The following is a 20,087-nucleotide window of genomic DNA, read 5'->3' as shown; positions in this document are numbered from 1 at the left end:
TCTCAACGCTGCGTCTCAAGTGATTAGACATCAGTAGGATTAGCAATGATGAGGAAATTGTTATCACAGGACCTGGCTAATTAGAAGAGCTGGCACAGAGTGGAGGGGTAGAAGAGGAGGAGGAGGAGGAGGAGGAGGAGGTGGTGGAGGCGTAGGGGGCCAAGGAGAAACACAAGTTGTGCTTCTTTTAGTGCTTTTAGTATCTCAGTGGTTTTAATGTTTTTTTTTTTTCATTACATAATCACATCATTAGTGGTCTAAACTTTGCAGCATTGACAGGAAAACAGTCCGAGGCGATATTTCTGGATCCACTTGGTGGGATTTAATCATGATACTGGCTTGGCTCTTGGCTCTAACCTTTAATGTTAATGACGTGTGCAGCGGAGAGAATCGTCATGCTGAGACTCTTCAAGTTCAGGCATTAAATCATGAAGCAGGTTTCAAGGAAAGAAGGAGAGAAAGAAAGAAAGAAATAACCAGAGTAAAAAACAGCCTTTAATAAAAACATTTGTCGTTCTAATTTTGTAACATGAATAACTCACAAGGTCCAAGCTGACGTTTTGTTGTGCCAGTTAAAGTTGGTGGGCGGGATGGGGGTGGTGGCTTGGCCAACGCTAACTTAAGTCTACCAGTGCCCTTTTGTGACATCACAAAGGGGAGCATTTCACAAAACTGCAACTGTGAACCAGTTTGTCTTTTGGCAGTGCTGCAGGGGCGAGGGTCTCCTCATGTCCACACACACACACACACACACACACACACACTCACACACACACACACACACACACACACACACACACACACACACACACAGGTTGCCGGGCAGACTGGGGGGTTGAGCTGAGCTGCTGCAGATCGAGAGCGTTTTTTTTTTTGTTTGTTTCTGAGTGTCGACACAAAGGAGCGATCGGTTCAGACTGCATCGTCTGAGTGTGTGTGTGTGTGTGTGTGTGTGTGTGAAACTGATGAAAGGAAGGTTGAGAGTTTTGTTGTTGCTGTTGTTGTTGTTTGTGGTGGTGGTGATTTGATTGGCAGCCAATAAACTCACCGCTCCTCTGGTAGTGTGCAGGGAAAGGCAAATTTACCACTTCAACCAACTTCAACACAAACACACACACACACACACACACACACACACACACACACACACACACAACCCATATATTAATATATTACTCAAAAAGAAAAGTTTGAAGTGCACAGTTTTGTCTTGTTTTTCTTACAACGGCAGACTGGATTTCCTGCAAGCAGCCTTTTTTTCCCCCTCCTCTCCATTTTTTTTGTGGAAGTGCCCTTTAGACAAGAAAGTCCTGCTTCGCCTCATGAATAATCGTGTTCCCAGAGTGCATTGTGCCGCTGCTCAGGGAAGCATTAACTCTGCTTCCTGCGGACACAAAGTGGTCAGTGAACGCACACTGAACACCCCCCCCCCCGGAGGCCCAGTTTGGGCCCAACTTTTTGTTTCAAACTTGAGGGGCTCAGAGGCACAAACGTCTCAGCACCTCGGCACATTACTGATCGCTTCTACTGCTGAGCGCAGGCATAAAAATAAAAAAAAAAGGCAAGTATAAAAGGCACAAAAGGGAAATTTTTTGGATGGACGGAGCAACGTTCAACAAAGGGCCTGGCCAACGGCATCATTTACACTCCTGACTTTCTGAATCCGCTGTTGGTCGAGCGGCGTCGCCTCTCCCACTGCCGAGGCGCCAGACAGAAACGTATTTCTATGCTAATGGCAAAGACGGAGAAGAAACACGTTTTGATTGGGTTGTCAGTTTCCCCCCTCCCCCACCCCAGTTCTTCTTCTCTTTCCAAACGCCCGCCTTAAATTGAACCCTACACTGAATTATCGAATAATTGCATTCTCAGGGAGAGTCGCACGGCAGCGACCGGCCCCGGCTGGTCGATTGCGGCTCCTCCGCTCAGGCTGCAGGCGCTGCAGGACGCCGCTCCAGCAGTAAACATCCATCTCTCTACCGTTCCTCCACTACCCACTTGTCTTTTTTTTTTGTCTCTCTGCATTTTCTACTTTCCGTCTCGCTTTCTCAGCCGGCATCCTTTTTTTTTTCCCTCTTCCTTCTTTCAGTTGAGTTTTCCCTGCCAGCCATGCCTTCACTCGCCTCTTCACGCCCCCACAGTCTCTTCCATCATCTGTTTGAGCTGAATTTGAAGGAGTGACGGCGAGCTGGCCTCGAGGCGGCAGTGGAAGCTCTGCACTTCTTTCATGGAGCAGGTGCAGCATCTCTTAAATATATATGTATATATATATACATATATATATATATAAAACAACCATGTCCTTCCGCCCGTCTGTCTGTCCTGCAGTTGCACGGTGCCACCAGCAGGTCGTGTCTTTCCAAAATCACTGCATGTCTGGGTGACCGAGCTGTGACCCTGGATGCCCTCAATCTCTCTCTATCTATCTCTGTCACACACACACACACACACACACACACACACACACACACACACACATGAACACAGCTGACATCCGACATCACGTCACATCACAGCCGGCCGGAGGGGTCCGTTCTGCGAGCACATCTGCCGGTTCAGCCCGGGTTGAGTCTTGAGTCAAAGATTTTGTAACAAAATTTAAAAATGCAAAAATCCAAAAAAAAACAACTCACATCCATCATGACTTTGAAGTGACAGCAGCGACATGCCATGCACAGCCGTTTGCCTCATACACGCTCACCAAGTCGCAACCAACATGACAAAAGACTGCAGGAGACTCATTTGGTCGTCAGCCATTTGTCCGGTGATCCATGCTAATGTTTGAAAGCTGCGGCGCAGGACAACCACAGCACCACCCAGTGTTTAAAAACTGAAATGACATGCTCTCACAATACACCGTGGGGGCCCTTTTACAGCGGGCAGGAGCCAGTTCAAAAAATCGGGGCAGGTGCCTGACTGAGCGCCGGCTGCGGCTGCTCAAAACTGGAGCTTTTCACTCGTCACTTCGCTGCTGATTTTAGAACCAGTTTGGAACCATTTACAGTTGGAGCGACCAAAACGATTGGCACCCCTGATGAAATTTGACAAGTGTTGGATTTCTACATGGAAACAAACACACAGCAGCTCTAGACATTGTGAAACGCTCGGATATGGCAGTATAGAACCTTCCCCCTTATTATGAGCCTCCACCACCTGCTTTCTGAGTTACACAATGTTCTACATTGTCTTTGGCATGATGAGTACGAGCAGTCCCTCTCAATGATGTGTTCAAGTGCCCTGTTCTTTGGACCCCTTTTATGTTGAGGTGTTGTTCTGAAGCCAATTGACTGCACAGGTGTGTTTTGAAAACAACGTTTTACATGAGGTGTTAAAAAAAAAAAGAGAGAGAAGAAGCATGCTTTAATTTCGTTCTCCTTATAGATTCGATGGTGCATGGCACCAAGTTTAAAGACCTGAAAGAGACTAAAGCGGACCATCCTATTTAGACCCAACAGCGACTTGGGGCTAATGCATCTTGTTTTGTTGCTTCTTCAGTTGGCTCCTCCCTACTCTCTCCGCTACACCCGCCTCCCTCTCCTCTTCAGATGTTCGCAGCAGCGCTCAGTCCGTCCTGCTCGCCTGGCGACGCAGAGACCCGCAGACTCAACACCATCGCCGCCCGCTGCAAGGACGGGGGCACCGCACCGCACCGCGCCGCACCGCACCGCACCCGCTGGCTGGCTGCCACTGTGCAGGTCCGGCGAGAGTCGGACCCCGACATTTCACGAACGTCGGGCGGAGGAAACGGTCCCGCTGGGACGCAGCGGAATCCGCGGCTGGCTGCATCCCTGCCCTGCGCCGCGCCGCGCTGCGCAGGGCTGCATGAGCAAGTTGCGCCGCGCCATGAAATCCTCGTATTTCAGCTGCCTCTTACTCCTGCTGACCCTGGCCCTCATCGTCGTCATCATGATCGACAAAGACAGCAAAATGATGATCCGGGCTCCGGGCCACAACCACAACTACCACATCAACCACAGCCGGAACCAGAACCAGAACCTGAGCGCGCTGCCGGTGATCTACGCCATCACTCCGACCTACAAGCGGCTGGTGCAGAAGGCGGAGCTGACCCGCCTGGCCCACGTCTTCCGCCAGGTGCCCCGCTTGCACTGGGTGCTGGTGGAGGACTCGAGGACGCGCACGGAGCTGGTGACACACTTCCTGGCCCGGTGCGGCGTGCCCTACACGCACCTGCAAGTGTTGACCCCGCGCCGCTTCCACCTCGATGCCCGCATGTCGCGCGGCACCGAGCAGAGGAACGCGGCGCTCGCGTGGCTCCGGCAGCACCGCAGCAGGCGGGACGCCGGCGTGGTGTTCTTCGCGGACGACGACAACACGTACAGCCTGGAGCTGTTCCAAGAGGTGAGAGCGACACGCGCACGCACACACACACACACACACACACACACACACACACACACACACACACACACACACACACACACACACACACACGGCTGTCCTGCACAGAGGTGTCAGCCGTTCTCTGAAACCCTTTGAGGGAGATTGTATTTGCAAACTTGCTGTATGACTGAAGATTGATTGATTGACTGACTGACTGACTGACTGATTGATTGGGGACATGAATCAAGCTCGGGTTCTCCGGCATGTGAGGAGAACTGGGGAACTCTCAGCAGTCTGCAGGTGTGTGTGTGAGATGGTTGTTGGTCTTTTTTTTCCTCCAGATGGAGGAAACAGAACTGAGAGAAGCAGCAGAGCCGTCTTGCCTTGCTCACGTCGGGACTCACTGAGTTGCCCTTTGGACGCACACACTTGTGTGTACAATAAGATTTTTGTTTTTGTTTTTTTGTATGTAACTACACACACAGACACACACTCATATACTGTATATACCGTATGAATGTATATTATGGCGACGCGGTGGCACAGTGCCACCTCACAGCAAGGAGGTTGTGGGTTTGATTCCGGGCCTGGGACCTTTCCCTGTGGAGTATGCATCTTCTCCATGTGTCTGCTGGGTTCTCTCCATGGTCTCCCTGTATCTGCTGGGTTCTCTCTGGGTTCTCCAGTCTCCTCACACACTCCAAAAACATGCATGTGAGGTGAATTGGGAACTCTAAATTGACCCTAGGTGTGTGTGTGTGTGTGTGTGTGTGTGTGTGTGTGTGTGTGTGTGAGTATAAATGGTTGTTTGTCTCTCTGTGGCCCTGAGATGAACTGACCACTGGTCCAGGGTGTCACCCTGCCTTCACCCTATGACAGCTGGGAGAGGCTCCAGCAGACCCCCGAGACCCTGAGCTCAGGAGGAAGAAGCGGGTCTTGAAAATTGAGGGATGGAGGGATGGATGGATGGATGGATTGATGGAGGGATGGATGGATGGATGGATGGATCATCACACGAGCCAGTGCAGCACCACATCTCCGTTGAAACAAACAAAGCTGTCGAGCCCGAGACATTCAGCTGCTCAGAGGCTCCTTGGGCAGAATTATTATTCAGAATTATTATTCCTATTATCATTATTATCGTTAGCCCTAATTATCATTAGCTTTCTGACCCTGCGCAGCCAGCATCCAGAGTGGCGCAGCCTGCGGCATCAGCCAAACCACAGTCATGGTTTGATTTGTTGATAGCGCCGCCGCCGTCCTGCCTGCTCCATCAGCTGCTCCTCTGCGCAGGTAATGGCCTGTCATTGAGAGGTAATAGGCTGTCGTACGGCGGGAATAACCTGCAGGAGGAGCGAGGCGGCAGCGGCGCAGAGTGTTATTATAGCCGCCTCTGATTATGAAGCCTCGCATCGCTCCGAGTGGAAAATAAGCGTGGTGTGTGCGGCCCGGCCGTTGTTTAGGCGAGGCGTTTTGAAATGGAGTTGTCGTGTTTTGTTATTTATTTGTTTATTTGGGTCAGGCAGACATGAAGTGGAATCCTTTTGCTGTTTCCTTTTCCTTTTCTATTATTTCTTTTTGAACTACGATCCAGACAAGATTAAGTGGCAAAATAATAATTGTTGCTATAAATATATATATATATATATATATATATATATATACATATGGACCATACTGTTTTGTCAGAGCTGCAGGTCAGCAGCGTCAATGCAGTGGCACCGCCAGCTCGCCACACGCCCATTCATTTCATTTGATATCATGCAGCCAGACGTGTATATGGGCCATACATCAGCAGTTTGACAGGCCAGCGACCGTACAGCAGATAAAATATGAAGCACCGCCCTCATCGAGGTAGCTCCATGACAACCAGGGGGAGGGTGGGGGTGGTTGCCGGCTAAATACCAATAAGACCAGGAAGACCTTGGAGCATCACTGCCGCATGTGATCTGCGAGAACCAAAACAACAACAAAAAATATATTTATTTTGCGCTGAGAAAAACTCCGTGAATAAGGATATTTAAAGCGTGGGGTAAGTGGTCAGAGAGGCGGTGTGCGGGAAATGCAGGAGCAGAACATCGGCTCTGAATCTGCAGAAGCTGAGACATCGCGGCGTGCAGTGAGTCCACTGTCGCACAAGTTCTCTCTCTCTCTCTCTCTTTTTTTTCACTTCAAACTTGACATTTCCAAGTGTCGAACGCAGAAATGCCGAAACACGAGCAGCCATTCTGACAACAAGTTTTTTTTTGTTGTTTTTTTTTTTTTTCTGCGGTGCCAAGAAGGTCCAATACTGGGCTCCTCGCAGGCATCACTTCCGTCCTCCGCTGCCCGAACAATCGGCGCTCTTCAACCGACCGGCTCCTCCCCCCCACCCCTCACCCACCGCCGTCACCCCACCCCCCCAAACCAAAGGGGTCAGTTTTACAGCGGAGCCGCCCGTTAAGTCTTGGCTGCCAGACAAGCAATCTGGAGAATTAAGCCGTTTTTCTTCTTCCTCTTCTCCTCCTCCCGCTCTCTCGCTCCCTCTCTTTCTTTCTGTCCTCATCCCTGAGAAGCTGACTCCGAGGACGGAGGCTTTTTTTCCTTCTTTCCAGCTGACAGCAGCACGACAGAGCCGCTTGATTCAGCGGCGTGTCAGCCGGGCGAGTCCCAACGTTTTCTTTTTGGGGAATAATTTACCTCCCTGGTCCTGAGAGCTCGGCGGCGGCGGCGGCGGTGGGACTATTTTAGGGAGCAGGTACTCAGCCAGACGCTCTGCTCTGAAGCTGCAGCAGTGTCGGGAGCATTTTCTGTTTCTCGAGAGCTACAGAAAAAAAACAAAAAACTTTGCATTTTTAATTTGACAGCCCAAATTTCCATGGTTAGTATCTTGGGCAATTCACTGTTTGAAGAAAATTACAGTTACTACACTTTCATTTTCCCCCCTCCCTCCACTACCAACACGCCCCACCCCCACCCCTCCAATGTTCTGAATGTGATTGGGCCGTCAGCTGGTAATTGGAATTCTGTTGCTATTTTAAGAGGAAACAGGCGCAAAAAGAAAAGTGGGGATACTGCTGGAATAACAGAGCAAAAATGGGAAATTCAATTTCCGGAATGGCGGACGAGCAGTGGTCATCATGACACAGTGCAGCAGTGGGAGGAGCGGGAAGGGGAGGGGGTGGAGAATGGGGGGGGGGGAGCCTGGTAAGGAGGAAATTGATTGTGGTGGTGGTTTGGCGGGGGTGTGGGGGGTGTGATTGACTGGCTTGATTTTCCTGCTGCCTGTTCACATTTCAGTGCAGCAGCAGCAGCGGCGGCAACAATGAATCTGATTGGCCGTTGGTCCGTCCAGTTCGGCGCAGTCTCCCAAGGTCTCTGATTGGCCGGACGGCAAAAGTGTGTCGAGGCTCTGCGTCCACCTGGAAGGACACTGGTTCCTCAGAGGGGGGCGGGACCTTGGCCTCCGGACCAATCAACCGAGGTGGAGGCTGGTGGGAGGGGCTTTTTTCTTGTTGTCCATCTGCTGTCTGCTCGTCGCTCACAATGGCCTGAACCTTTTCTCTCTCCCTGTCCTTTTTTTTATCGCTGTCCAGGAGCCATAACATTAAAATACAATAACGTCAGACGCAACTTAGCAAACACACACACACACACACACACACACCTTGCATTCCTCTCTCATTGTGCATCTATTAATCACGCTGACACAGAGGAAGAGGAGAGGCGGCGGATTAAAACCACTTCCTGCATGCGCCAACAACAACAACAACATAATGGATTCCCCAGGCCGCCGTCACCAGGAGTGTCTTTGTGTCGCTGTTTGTTTTTGCAGCAGACGGAGTCGCAGCCGATGGATCTGATCATCGGGGGTGTTGTGCGACCATGAAAGACTCGGGTTATCGATCCGATACCCAAGTGCACGCTGGGCCAGACAATGACACCGACACCAGGCCGACGTCGTGTTTGATTAATGTTGGACTGTCGTCAAATCCCTACAACCAAATTCATTTTTTAGCGTGAGGTTTTTCTTTACAATAAGCTTTTAGTTGCCAGCACTTAAAAAAAAAAACTTCAAATATGGTAGTCAACATAAACAAATGCAATACCTATTTTAAGTGTTGATCTCGTTGTGCTGATATCAAACAATACCACATTACTACCAACGCTGGTTTCAATGTTATCGATATTTGGATCGATATACTGTTGAAAATATTAAATGCCTGGCGTGGAACGATAGAATGCTGCATGCACTCTCCGTTTGAAGACGTCGTATCCTGATTGGAAGAGTAGAGAACCGTTTCACCGAAAGACTTGGTGCGTTACACTCATGAATTGATTGCGCCGCCAATTCAGACGTCACAAACCCAAAGACAGAAAAAGTCGGACTTGCGTCTCGACCGGAAACCTTTGTTCTGCTCCGTCTGTCTGTTCATCCCGGCGAGGAATTTGTTCTCCGCGACTCACCTGATCCTGCCGGCTGTCACTCCGGTCGCTCTCGTTTCTGCTCTCAGGCTCCAAACGCCTCCGTGTTGATGGCAGGAATCAGACGGAGGACTCGCGGCTTCTCCAAGGGCTCGATCCAACTCCGCAGCTACCGGAGAAAAATAACCGAAACAGAAAAAGATACAGAAGTGAAATCCTTGTTTTGTCTGGTGGGGAAAAAAAAAGCTAAACCACCAAACATTTCAATCCACCTGGTTCCCGACCTGCAGGGAGCCAGTTTGTTTTGGTGGAGGCGCAAAAGCTTGATCTCATTCTTCATCATCGTGCTCTGCCGGTCATGGATGTATAAGAAAAATGAGAATGCAGCTGATTTTGTGTTTTTTTTTCATGGTTATGTCGGACCAAACTCTCGACTGCTGCTGTTCATCTGCTATTGGGAGAAATTTTCACCTCCCATCAGGAGATTTGACAGACCCACTTTGGCCAGACGGCTACGGTCGTCGTCGCTTGGCTTCAGTCCAGCCGTAATGGGCGATGAAAGCCATGGCAGCGGTGGCAGGCATCGCCGTTCATCCCGCCCACTCATTTTAATGCAGCGGGGAGAAGGCTTTCCATTTTCAGACGGGGATTATATTATCAGCACGCCGCCGCCGAGGATCCCACTCAGACGGAGCTGCGTGTGTGGAGACGGTGGTCTGTGCTGAAATGCTCGGTGACGTGGCAGCGTCGCCTTTGCTTGCGTCAGGTGAGAACTGATGCTAATGGCCAGAACTCTTGTTTTGGGACGGGAGCAGCGGGTTTAGTGCAGCGTCGGCGCTGTGCAGCTCAGTTTGCAGATTGTGCGTCAGACTTTTAGGTCCTGCGTTCTTCTCCTGATCTCGCTCACTTTGTCAGAGGAAACCCGTCTTGTTCCTGGTCAATGATGCTCGCACCACACACAACCCAAACGCACCGCTGGGAAGCAGAGTGTCCATTCTACAAAGTCCAGGTGGTCTGTCTTCCTGGGCGGACGCCACCTCAGGGTCTCTCAGAGTTCCTCTGGCTCTGGTTGGAGGTTCAGAAGCCTCTGACGACGCCAACGTGACTTTGCCAGAATGCTTTTCGTTTTTTGAGCTGTTATTCTGCAGAGGTGCACACAGTCACTGACTGTTGGGCTTGGGTCAGTCGGCGGTGACCTCAGGTCACCTTCAGCTGAGGATCAACTCCATCAGAGCAGCTACCCAGTGTTTTTTATAAATTGAAAATTGAAAAAAAAAATCTTTTTTTTTTTTTTTACAAGTCTACGAAACAGATCCTAGACACATAGAACGCACTATTTTTCTAATTATGATGATGCCCCCCCTCCCCCCACCCCTACACCCTCCCCACCACCCTCCTCCCCTCCTGCAGATGAGAAACACCCGCGGCGTCTCCATTTGGCCGGTGGGATTAGTCGGCGGTCTACAGTATGAGCGCCCCCTGGTGTCCAGGGGCAAAGTGGTGGGCTGGCACACCGGCTGGAGACCGGACCGCCCCTTCGCCGTCGACATGGCAGGTGAGATGTTCAGCTCCGCCCACCAGACACCTTCACTTGCAGCCAGTCGTCAGAGCCATCGGCACCGGAGAACTGTGCCACTTTCACACCTCCTTTTTTTCAATTGATTCTTCTTTTTTTTTTTTCCGTCACGAGGTTAACACGGTGTAGTAATGAGATCTGGTCCTTTCCAGTCAGTATGTCGACGCCACTGTGCAAATAAAAAGACAAAGCAACGCAGGACTGCAGAGAGGTGAATAAACTCAGCAACATTTTCTCCGTTTTTTTTTTTTTTTTTTTAGCTTTTTAACGATGGTGGCAGCCATGGCTGCATGGGAAATAGCGTTGCACTTTTGCAAGCTCACTGACAGAACGGACGTGCGCTGTGGCTGTTAGCCTCGCGGAATTAGCGCCGCCTTTCCATTTGTCCGCCTCTCGTCATCTGCAGCAGCTCATAATTAAGACTGTGACGGCTTCTGTGGCTGCGGTGGCAGCTCTCACAAGGACTTACAAGTTAATTGAGATTTTGTTCTTTTACTGGCTGTTTGAATTTTTTTTTGATTATTTATATATATGTATATATATATATATATATATATATATATATATATATATATATATATATATATATATATATATATATATATATATATACAGTATGTCTATAAATAAATATATATTTAAACCCCTGTTAATAGTGTCCAAGTTTAGTCTCGCAGTCATTCCAGACAGTAATAACCTCAGAGCCGAGGCAATTATCTCAACAAATCAGTTTACATTCCTACATCGCTGGGGTAAAAATCCAATCAGAGGAGCTCCCGGCAGTGGCGGCGGCCTCCCCGCTGGCCTGCGGACGAAACCCTCGTACATCACGGCGGGTAAAAAACAAGAAGCTCCTAATCCACCTCCACTGCCCCCTCCCCCCCCCCCGCCCTGCCCCCCCGACTAACAAGACTCACAGACCCACAAACCTCCCGCTGGTGCATCAACGGTGTCACCAGTCATGTCCGCTTAGTGCAGACACCAGTGAAGATAGCGGCGCTCACACACACACACACACACACACACACACACACACACACACACACACCATCAGCTCTCCTTTTAAGCTGCGCTACATAATTACACGTCAGCTTGTGAGCCCTCGCCGCAGCCTTTTGTTTCTTCCTGGCCCTGCACTCGCTGCCAGAGGACCGAGCGGCCTGAACTTCACCACACTCCCGATTATTATTCATGGAATTTACCGAGGGGGGGGTGGGGGGGGAGTTCTGTGAGAGTGAACGTTGCCCCCCCCCCCCCGGCATTGTGTTAGACAGTGTAGCGCTTTGTTTGCACATCAGCGGCGATGACGACGCTCCGCTGCCACGTCTCACTGAGTCCCAAAACCCCAGAGGACAATGATGGCGAGGAGGACTGCTCACCTCGCAGAGAGAGAGCCTGTGTGTGTGTGTGTGTGTGTGTGTGTGTGTGTGTGTGTGTGTGTGTGTGTGTGTGTGTGCGCTTGCTTGCTTGCTTGCGTTTGCATCCAATCATTAAAAACACTCATATTCCATCATCTGTTCAAGGGGCACACAGACGGCACTTGATGAGCTCACCGTGATACGGTGCTCTGGTGAGAGACAGCATAGTGGTTGTCTGATTACACACACACACACACACACACACACACACACACACACACATATCGCAAAGACGGCAGTACCTTTGCCAAAGTGCCACTCATGCCTGGAGTGTTCCTGTGATGAAAGACTTTGACCTTCGGTGACCTCTCTGTGTTTTCTGGATTCGCCGCCTCTGTTCCTGCAAACGGCAGCCAATCAGGGGCCACCGTCAGACTGCGACAGTGCGGCAGCCTTGAAGCCGGTCAGCTCGGGGAGTCGGTTGCTTTCCTGGGAGGGACCAGTAGAAAATTGTCACTATTCTGTTTTTTTTTATCTTGTTGCCATTTTAACCGCACGGAATGGTGAAAAACGGCTCTCAGCCAAAAAAAAAAAAAAAAAAGCCAATCTCCTGCAGGATTTTGAAAATAGAAAATCAGATCTGAGGTTGAAGAGCTACATGGCTGCACTTTGGCCCTGACTGAGTCTGTTTTCCAGCCGCAGGGTTGTAATTCATCCCTGTCACCGGTTCTCCTCCGAGGCGATCGTTCCTGCGTCTGCCTCCAAAATTGAAAAAAGGAATCATAAAGGAGGAGGAGAGGAAACAACAGTGAAAAGATTGACGGCGCGCCTGCGAGCCTGCGAAGAGCGACGGAGCCGCGACTCCACCTCGTCTGTTGCTGAATGAATTCTGTTTCCGCCAACTGCTGCTACTGATTCTACTTCCTGCTTCCTTCCTCATTGCTACTTCCTGCTTCCACCCTGCTGCTGTGCCCTACTTCCCATACTCATTCAGCTCCGACTTCCTATTTCCCATTTCCTGCTTCCTGCTTCCCTCCTCAATGCTTCTGCCTGCCCCAGCAGTGAGTACCTCTTGCCCCCCCCCCACCGCCCTGCGCTGCTGCTCCGCCCACCGGCGCCGCTGAGCCACCCGCAGTCTTAATGGGCCATTCACTGAGACACTTTCACTTTTGACGGCTGCTCCTACTGGGAAGAAAAACATTAGTGGTTTTATCCCTGGTTTTATACTTTGTGTGTGTGTGTGTGTGTGTGTGTGTGTGTGTGTGTGTGTGTGTGTGTGTGTGTGTATGTGTGTGTGTGTTTGGCGAGGCTTGAACTTCAGCCCCTCTTCCGCCTCGGAGTCGTTCATCACCTGCACGCCAACACGCAGGTCGTCACGGAGCTGTTTGACTCTGCGACTGCTCTCCCCCCCACCCGCCGCAGGAGAGCGACAGACCCCGGCGCTAAATGAATTTCATATCAGCCACATCAGCATCATTAGACACACTGATGCTCTCGCTGGTAATGGACTCATAATGTGCTTTTAATTCTCACTGGCTTCCCTCACTTCCCTCCTTCTCCTCCTCCTTGCAGGTTTCGGCGTCAACCTCCAGGTGATCCTCGCCCACCCGCGGGCTCAGTTCAACCGCCGCGTCGGCGGGATGCAGGAGCCCGACTTCCTCAAGCAGATCACCAAGGTGACGGATTTGGAGCCCAAGGCCAACAACTGCACGCGGGTCAGTGCGCTGCCGCAGAGCCCCCCCCCCCCCCCCTTCCCTCTCCCCCCTCCCCATTACCCACTCCCCACCCCTCCTCCTCCCCCTTCCGCCGCAGCCGTGGTCACATGACCGAGGACCTCAGTGTTGTGAAGTCTGGGTGATTGAGTGATGAGGTTCTGGTTTGTGGGTTCAGGTTTAGTCTCTGGCTCGCGACCGGGCTCACAACCAGCTCAGCCCTGCTGCCAATCATTTCCTTCCTTGTCTCTGCTCAGTAAATCCACAGCGACGGCCAGAGCGAGCGCCACATTCTCTTGGATGATGTCACAGGGTGTTTGCATGAGTCAGTTCAATGCCGCCGCCGCTGCCACTTGCTGGCTGCTGCTCCCTGATGGCGCTCTGCTTTTATGAAGCCACTCGTCGTCCTGACAGGTGGCGCCCTGCAGGACTTCTCCACTGGAAGGCAATCAGCTATAAACCGTTTAAAACCTGAAGCTCATCAGTTCAGAGTCCAGCTTCGGTCTCAGAAGCTGGACGCCAAGACAAGGCGTTAAATGTCAGTCGTTAAAATGAATTATACAGTAGAGCAAATGATTTTGTTTATCTCAATAAAACCAGTCAGGGACTTCAAGTACCTGACCTCATGGCTCAACTCAACTGACCAAGAGCTTCAGATGAGGGAGGCACTTGCTTGGAATCAAACTCAATCTAGCAAGGTAGTGAGCAAGAAGATAGCAGCCAGAAGAATGAGACGAGCAGGACTACGGGTCTCGTTCTACTTCCTGCTTCTGCTGCAGATTATTTCATAAATTCTTCATTTCTTTGGCTTACTTTTTAGACAAAAAAGGTAGCCCTGCAGCTGTTGGCCAGCACTCTCTGTGTTTTCACCAGCTTTGAAACCGTCTCTGTGCAGGTCACACAGTCTCTGTTGGTTAAAATGTCTCCCGCTGGAGGAGAGAATAAAGACCTGCCGAGCCGCTGCTCGCTTCCGTGTGGACGCTCTCAGCGTTATTATCAGAGCCATTACACTAATGGAGGCGCCCCGCCGCTGCTGTATTAATGTCGGGCTGCTGGCGGCTGCTGGTGGGCTGTGACATCATCAGTCATCGGCCCGGGCGGCAGGATGTGATGTCAGCGTTTCCTGAATGCAACGCAGGCTCAGCCTTCAGATGGAGCTGCACCCACCCAGCCAGCAAGGCGACAACTTGAATTGAATTGATCGTCGGGATTTCAGGAGTTTCTTCCCAGAGGCAGCGGACGACGGAGTCTCCGCCTCCTCCAAGGGTCTCGTGAAAAGTCGAGAAATCTGATCAGCGGCGACGTCTGAGCCGAGTCCCGCCGTCGTCTGGGGACGAGGGAAGCTTCAGATCACGTGACCGTCTCTACTGGGTCTTCTCCTCCTTTATAATCAGTGGCGCTAGCATTACGATCAAAGGAAAACGCAAATCAGAAAAATTGCAAAAAAAAAAAGAAGGGGGGAAAAAAGCACTTAGATACGATTGACTTGAGTGGAGTCATCGGCAAGCTGTGTTTTCCTGCTATGAATAATAACAGAGTGGCTGCAAACGGCTGGCCAGGGTGAAATCAAATCTAAAAATACATTTCCTCCCAACGGCCCTTCCACAGCTTCTGCTCTTCCTTCAGACGCAGAAGGCCGGCCCCGCTTCCCGCGCTTGGCGCTATTATGGCATAAAAGAACAAAAAAATATCATTTGAAAAAAAAAAAAAAAAAAAAAAAGCAAAGAGGCCCAGTGCAGCTTTTTGTCTGTGCGTGGCCTGAGGGGGTGGAGGGCAGAGATGGAGGAGTGAGAAGAAGAAGAGCAGCGTGATGGAGGAGGAGGGGGAGGAGCAGGAGGAGGAGGAGTGTTGATCAAACTGAAAGGAGAAGAGCCGGACACGAGCTCACCAAATCATCAGCAGCTACTTTACCTGATTGTATATGCAAAGTGTAGCCAATTAGCCGCGTGGCGTGCATGAAGCGACGCGTTCCACCTGAAGAGGCCCAGAGACGAACCTGCAGCAGCTGGCGGGCGTCACAGTCTGCAGCAGGATTAATGAGCGGCTTCGAGAAAGAGCAAAGGGGAGATGATGAGGGGGTGAGATGGGGTGAGATGGTGAGATGATGAGGGGATGAGATAGGGTGAGATGGTGAGGGGTGAGATGGGGTGAGATGGTGAGTTGGTGAAATGGTGAGATGGGGTGAGATGGTGAGGGGTGAGATGGGGTGAGGTGGTGAGGTGGTGAAATGGTGAAATGGAGTGAGGTGGTGAAATGGTGAGATGGAGTGAGGTGGTGAGGGGTGAGATGGGGTGAGATGGTGAGTTGGTGAAATGGTGAGATGGAGTGAGGTGGTGAGGGGTGAGATGGGGTGAGATGGTGAGTTGGTGAAATGGTGAGATGGAGTGAGGTGGTGAAATGGTGAGATGGAGTGAGGGGGTATTTGGTTTTTACAGCTACTTCAATTCTTCCCAAGAATTTTGATTTTGACTAGTGGGCCATACATTGGTTCTACAGTTTGACAAGGGGGTCCGGAGCAGCAGCAGATGGATGGAGTGTTTTGGTGAGCCACTTCATAGGAGGAAAAATATACAGTAGCATGCAAACATGTTGCTTTAACTTCAATTGAAAATTGATGTTAAATCAAGAGAATGTGTCAAAGCAAAGTTACAACCAAATCAGCGTCTTTGAAGGCATCACGGTATTTAGCTTCTTCACTGAAATGACTCTGAAAACACTGGAAACATGGAGGAAACACAGCTATTTTATGTCTTACTATTAATATTTCGGCTCGCAGGATCATAATGACTCAACGGGCCGCATATGGGCCCCGGGCCGTAGTTTGCCCATGCCTGATGTAGTGACATAGATATAGAAAAGTGTTTTTTTTTTTTCTTCTGGTTTTTAATTTTTGTTTGACTTTCAGAACAATGCCTTACCCTGTCTCCCCTCTCCACCCACCCCACCACCCCCACCCCCCAGGTGCTGGTGTGGCACACTCGCACGCAGGCACCGTACCTGAACGAAGATTCCAAACAGCGGAAAGACACGATGGTCATCGAGGTGTGAGTGAGCGACGGGACAGCAGAGGCTCAACGTGATGGAACTGAGGAACTAAAATAATAAAAAACAAAACAAAACAGGAACCTTTTATCTTGACGGACACAATGTGCTTATGAAGGACTCACGCCGCCGCCGACAACTCTGAGGAGCTGCTGCGTCCAAGAAGAACCAACCAGACCACAAAGTGGGCCGACTCCTCGGCCACACCCCCGGCTCGTACATGAAAAAAGGATAAATAAGAGGGGGGAAAAAAAAATCACTGTGTGGCTGAATTGAAAGATGCCACGGACTTGATGTCAGTCTCGCATCAACCAATCATTGTGGAGTTGCAAGTTTTTTTTGTTGATACAACCAAGTCAACTCGCCCAAAAATCAAACCTTTGCAACATCTGGAAAGAGCGATCTCACGTTTGCACTTCCGCAGCTGACAAGCTGCACAAGGATCCTGTGAGCGGTTGGTCAGTTTAGCATTAGCCTGGCATGAAAAGACAAAACAAAACAAAACAAAACAAAAAACACATTTCTCATTAAACCTGCGAAAATTTGAGGTCTAAATTGTTTCCAAGACTTCACGGGGGGGTAAAAGAGTGAAAGATATGGAGGGGGGAAAAAAACGACAGCTTTTTCTTCGCGAGATATTGTTAGCCAATGCAACTATTGTTAGCTGGCGCCACCGTTAGCCAATGCAGCTACTGTTTGCTGGTGTCTTGAGTCCCTGACGCCTGATTGACTTTGCCGAAGAGCTCCGACTCTCGGCAGAAGCAGCAGGTGGCAAAGAGGAAACAGGCAAAGGGACGTGTGAGCTGCCGAATGTCACCAGGGGCAGATACACACCAATGTCTTTTTATATGAAAAGAAAAAACCCTAAGAAATGAGTTGTTAGCATGGTGGTTTGACCTTTGACTCCTTCAGCTGAAGATGCAGTGCAGTCTCCCACAACCAGCTGCTTGAGCTACCTGTGCTACACTCAAATGTAGTAGCAGGTTTTCATCTCTGTGAGGATGGAAAGATGGACTGGAACGCTGATTTGCACTGTGCTGTGTTTATTTCAAATCTGTATTCACCTTTTTCACTAAACAAGATCATTTGCTTTTCAGTCTATACACGGTCTTCTGAAATTATGGATTTCGTTTGGAGACCATCAACACTTGATTTTTTTTGTTGTTGTTGTTCTGAATCTTTGATTTTAAGGAGTTTGGGTGGGGGGGGGGGGGGGGGGGGTAGTGCAAAGTTTATACGTTTCTTCTATTTTCAAGAAAACCTGTGAAATTTCACCGCGGCATTTGAATATTTCCCCTTGACATAAGTGAATAAACAAAGAAAATGGAGAAAGTGCCTTATGCTTGAATGAAGCGCTAAGCCCACTAAGTTGCAGTCACCAACACAGACGCTGGGTGAAGCATTTAGTGAGGGCAAAACTTCAGCGGAGCCACTCTTTGAGGCCCCGCAGTGGAGAATTTGGCGGATGTTTTTCCGACGAGGCGCTAATCTCAGTGCTCGGAGAGACGCCGTGTGCAGGGAGGAGCAGCGCGGAGACATTTCTCTCTTATTTTCTACGCGTGCCAGACGGGATGAATCATCAAAATGCCGTTCGGCGGAGGCTCTGTGCCGGAAAATCTCCCTAAATAAACCCTCGCTAATTTATCGCCGAATCAATATATTTAAATCGACTGCTGCTGTCAGCGTGAGTGAACTAAAATGACCTTTACCGCCCCTCCAGAATGCGATTTGGATGGGAGATGAAATATCTCTGCTGCTGACAAGCCGCCTTCAATAATGTGACCTTGTGGGTGCAGAACAAAGAAAACCCGCATCGCAAGCAAACAATCAAGATTTTTTTTTTTAACGGGACACAAACAGGCGGCGGCGGCGGCGGAGTAGCGTCTCCTCGGGTGCGCGTTGGTCGGGATCACTGGGATTGGAGGGGAATCATAAAACAAGAATGAAAAAAAAAATATATAGAAGCAGGAGTGAATCCAGGACGTCTTTATTTTTGAAATGACCTTCTCGTAAAACCTGGATGGAGACATGGGGAATCTCAGCGGATGAAGCAGGACTTTGACAGATACAGTAGCCTGGCGAAGACAGCGGGATGGAGGGGGTGGGGGGGGGGGGGAATGATGTAAAGATGGTGGAAATAAGACGGCAGGACGACGGCTTGATGTTTGCTGCTGCTGCTGCTGTGAATCCCCACTCGTCCAAACATTCATTCATCCATTCATCCTCTATACCTGCTTCTTCCTGAGCTCAGGGTCACGGGGGTCTGCTGGAGCCTCTCCCAGCTGTCTTGGGGCGAAGGCAGGGTGACACCCTGGACAAGTCGCCAGTTCATCGCAGGGCTCGTCCAATCATAAGGCGCCATTTTTCACTTGCAGTAAACTGGTCACGTGACCCCGTACCTCACGTTCGCTGACGTGTAAATGCGAAAGAAAAGTGTGTTTCCATGCCACTTGTGTGATATACCTCGGTCTGGAAAAGCACCTCACGAGAGCGTCGAAACCTTTTAGTCGTATTTGAGAGGTTTTTCCAAAATTTAGTGGTTTCCATCGCCAGGTGTTTATTGCCATATTTCGGGTTTTGCGCAATTCTAGGGGTGACGGAAACGCCGTTACTGTGAAGCTAACCTGACGTAGCACGAGCCGAGGAGACCCATCAAGTGTGCTTGTTTTCACACAGGCCTCCAGTTTGTTCGCCAGCTTCCTCCCGATTCCTCTGATCCAGATCCGGCCATCGGTCGTCCAGCCGGGCTCATTTCCTCGCAACTCGCTGAGAAAACAGTGACAAAAAAAAACCAAACACCACGACAGAGATGGCAGGAGGCAGAACGCACAGCTAACAAGAGTCGGATTTTATGATGGTGTCTGTCGAGGTTTGAGAGAGAAAACACATCGGAATGAAAGAGATCGGACGCACCTGAAATCTGACCCTGACTTTGACCTTGACCCTGACCCCTCCAAACCCCGGGTCACTTACGTAACGGCACCGTCCAGCGGTTTACTGTGACTTTGGAAGAATCCTTCAGCATTAGCTTGTTTCCCTGGAGCTAGCTTGCAGGTGACACTGGGGAAAAGCAATGTACAGGGAGCAACACAGTGATTGAACAGAAAAAAACCAAAAATAATCAACGCACAGCTGCGGTAAATAAATGGATTGAAAAGGATGAGTCAGCACATTTATTTCAACTTTACAACAAACAAGTTTCCTCAAAGTCGTTTTGATTATTTATTTATTTATTTATTTTTTTACACCTTTCTATAGGAAGATGAAGAGCATAAAGATATGTTGTTTTTTTTTTCTTTTCTTGAGTTTAGCTTTGCCCTGTGAGTCCGACCAAGGTTTAGAGACCACCGGTGAATACAAACGGCTGATGGCGTGAAGACTCTCGGTGGGCGGAGTCACAAACCGACAGGTGGCGTCGACAACCTGAGCTCCAAACTGCATCTTGGCTGCGTGACAAAGACAAAGAGGCGCCGTTGGAATCTGGGAGTCCCGGCACCTCCACACCACCAGGTGGCGCCGTCCACGACGGTTTACATTTTTTTTTTTTTTTTTTTCTTTCTTTTTTAAATTGGAATTTTGCTCATTTGCAAGCGGCTCTGCGCTAATGGTAACAATGTGGCGTGTTTCACAATGAGAGCACCGGTTTTTCTTTTCTTC

General features: G+C 49.9%; 1 protein-coding gene across 1 annotated transcript; it reads left to right on the top strand.

Moving 5' to 3' along the window:
• The first annotated feature begins 3,373 nt into the window (after nt 1-3,373).
• On the top strand, nt 3,374-17,845 carry b3gat2 (beta-1,3-glucuronyltransferase 2 (glucuronosyltransferase S)). Its single transcript, XM_076043040.1, has 4 exons — nt 3,374-4,356; nt 10,153-10,297; nt 13,249-13,391; nt 16,350-17,845. Exons 1-4 carry the CDS (start codon nt 3,466-3,468, stop codon nt 16,434-16,436), a joined length of 1,266 nt encoding a protein of 421 aa, XP_075899155.1. The 5' UTR covers nt 3,374-3,465; the 3' UTR covers nt 16,437-17,845.
• The last annotated feature ends 2,242 nt before the right edge of the window (nt 17,846-20,087 follow it).

The sequence above is a fragment of the Nelusetta ayraudi genome, unplaced genomic scaffold, assembly GCF_046127955.1.
Source record: "Nelusetta ayraudi isolate G7.1 ecotype Tasmania unplaced genomic scaffold, CSIRO-AGI_Nayr_v1 ptg000072l, whole genome shotgun sequence".
In the NCBI taxonomy this organism is placed as follows: domain Eukaryota; kingdom Metazoa; phylum Chordata; class Actinopteri; order Tetraodontiformes; family Monacanthidae; genus Nelusetta; species Nelusetta ayraudi.
The sequence above is the reverse complement of the archived record's forward strand: the minus strand, read 5'-3'. Positions and strand labels throughout refer to the sequence as shown.

Bases quoted from the DNA above. Each gene is read 5' to 3' on its own strand.
- b3gat2 (XM_076043040.1), top strand. From the start codon at position 3,466: ATGCATCTTGTTTTGTTGCTTCTTCAGTTGGCTCCTCCCTACTCTCTC. The intron at 4,357-10,152 runs GTGAGAGCGACA...CCCCTCCTGCAG, and splicing joins GCCTGGAGCTGTTCCAAGAG to ATGAGAAACACCCGCGGCGT. The intron at 13,392-16,349 runs GTCAGTGCGCTG...CCCACCCCCCAG, and splicing joins AGGCCAACAACTGCACGCGG to GTGCTGGTGTGGCACACTCG.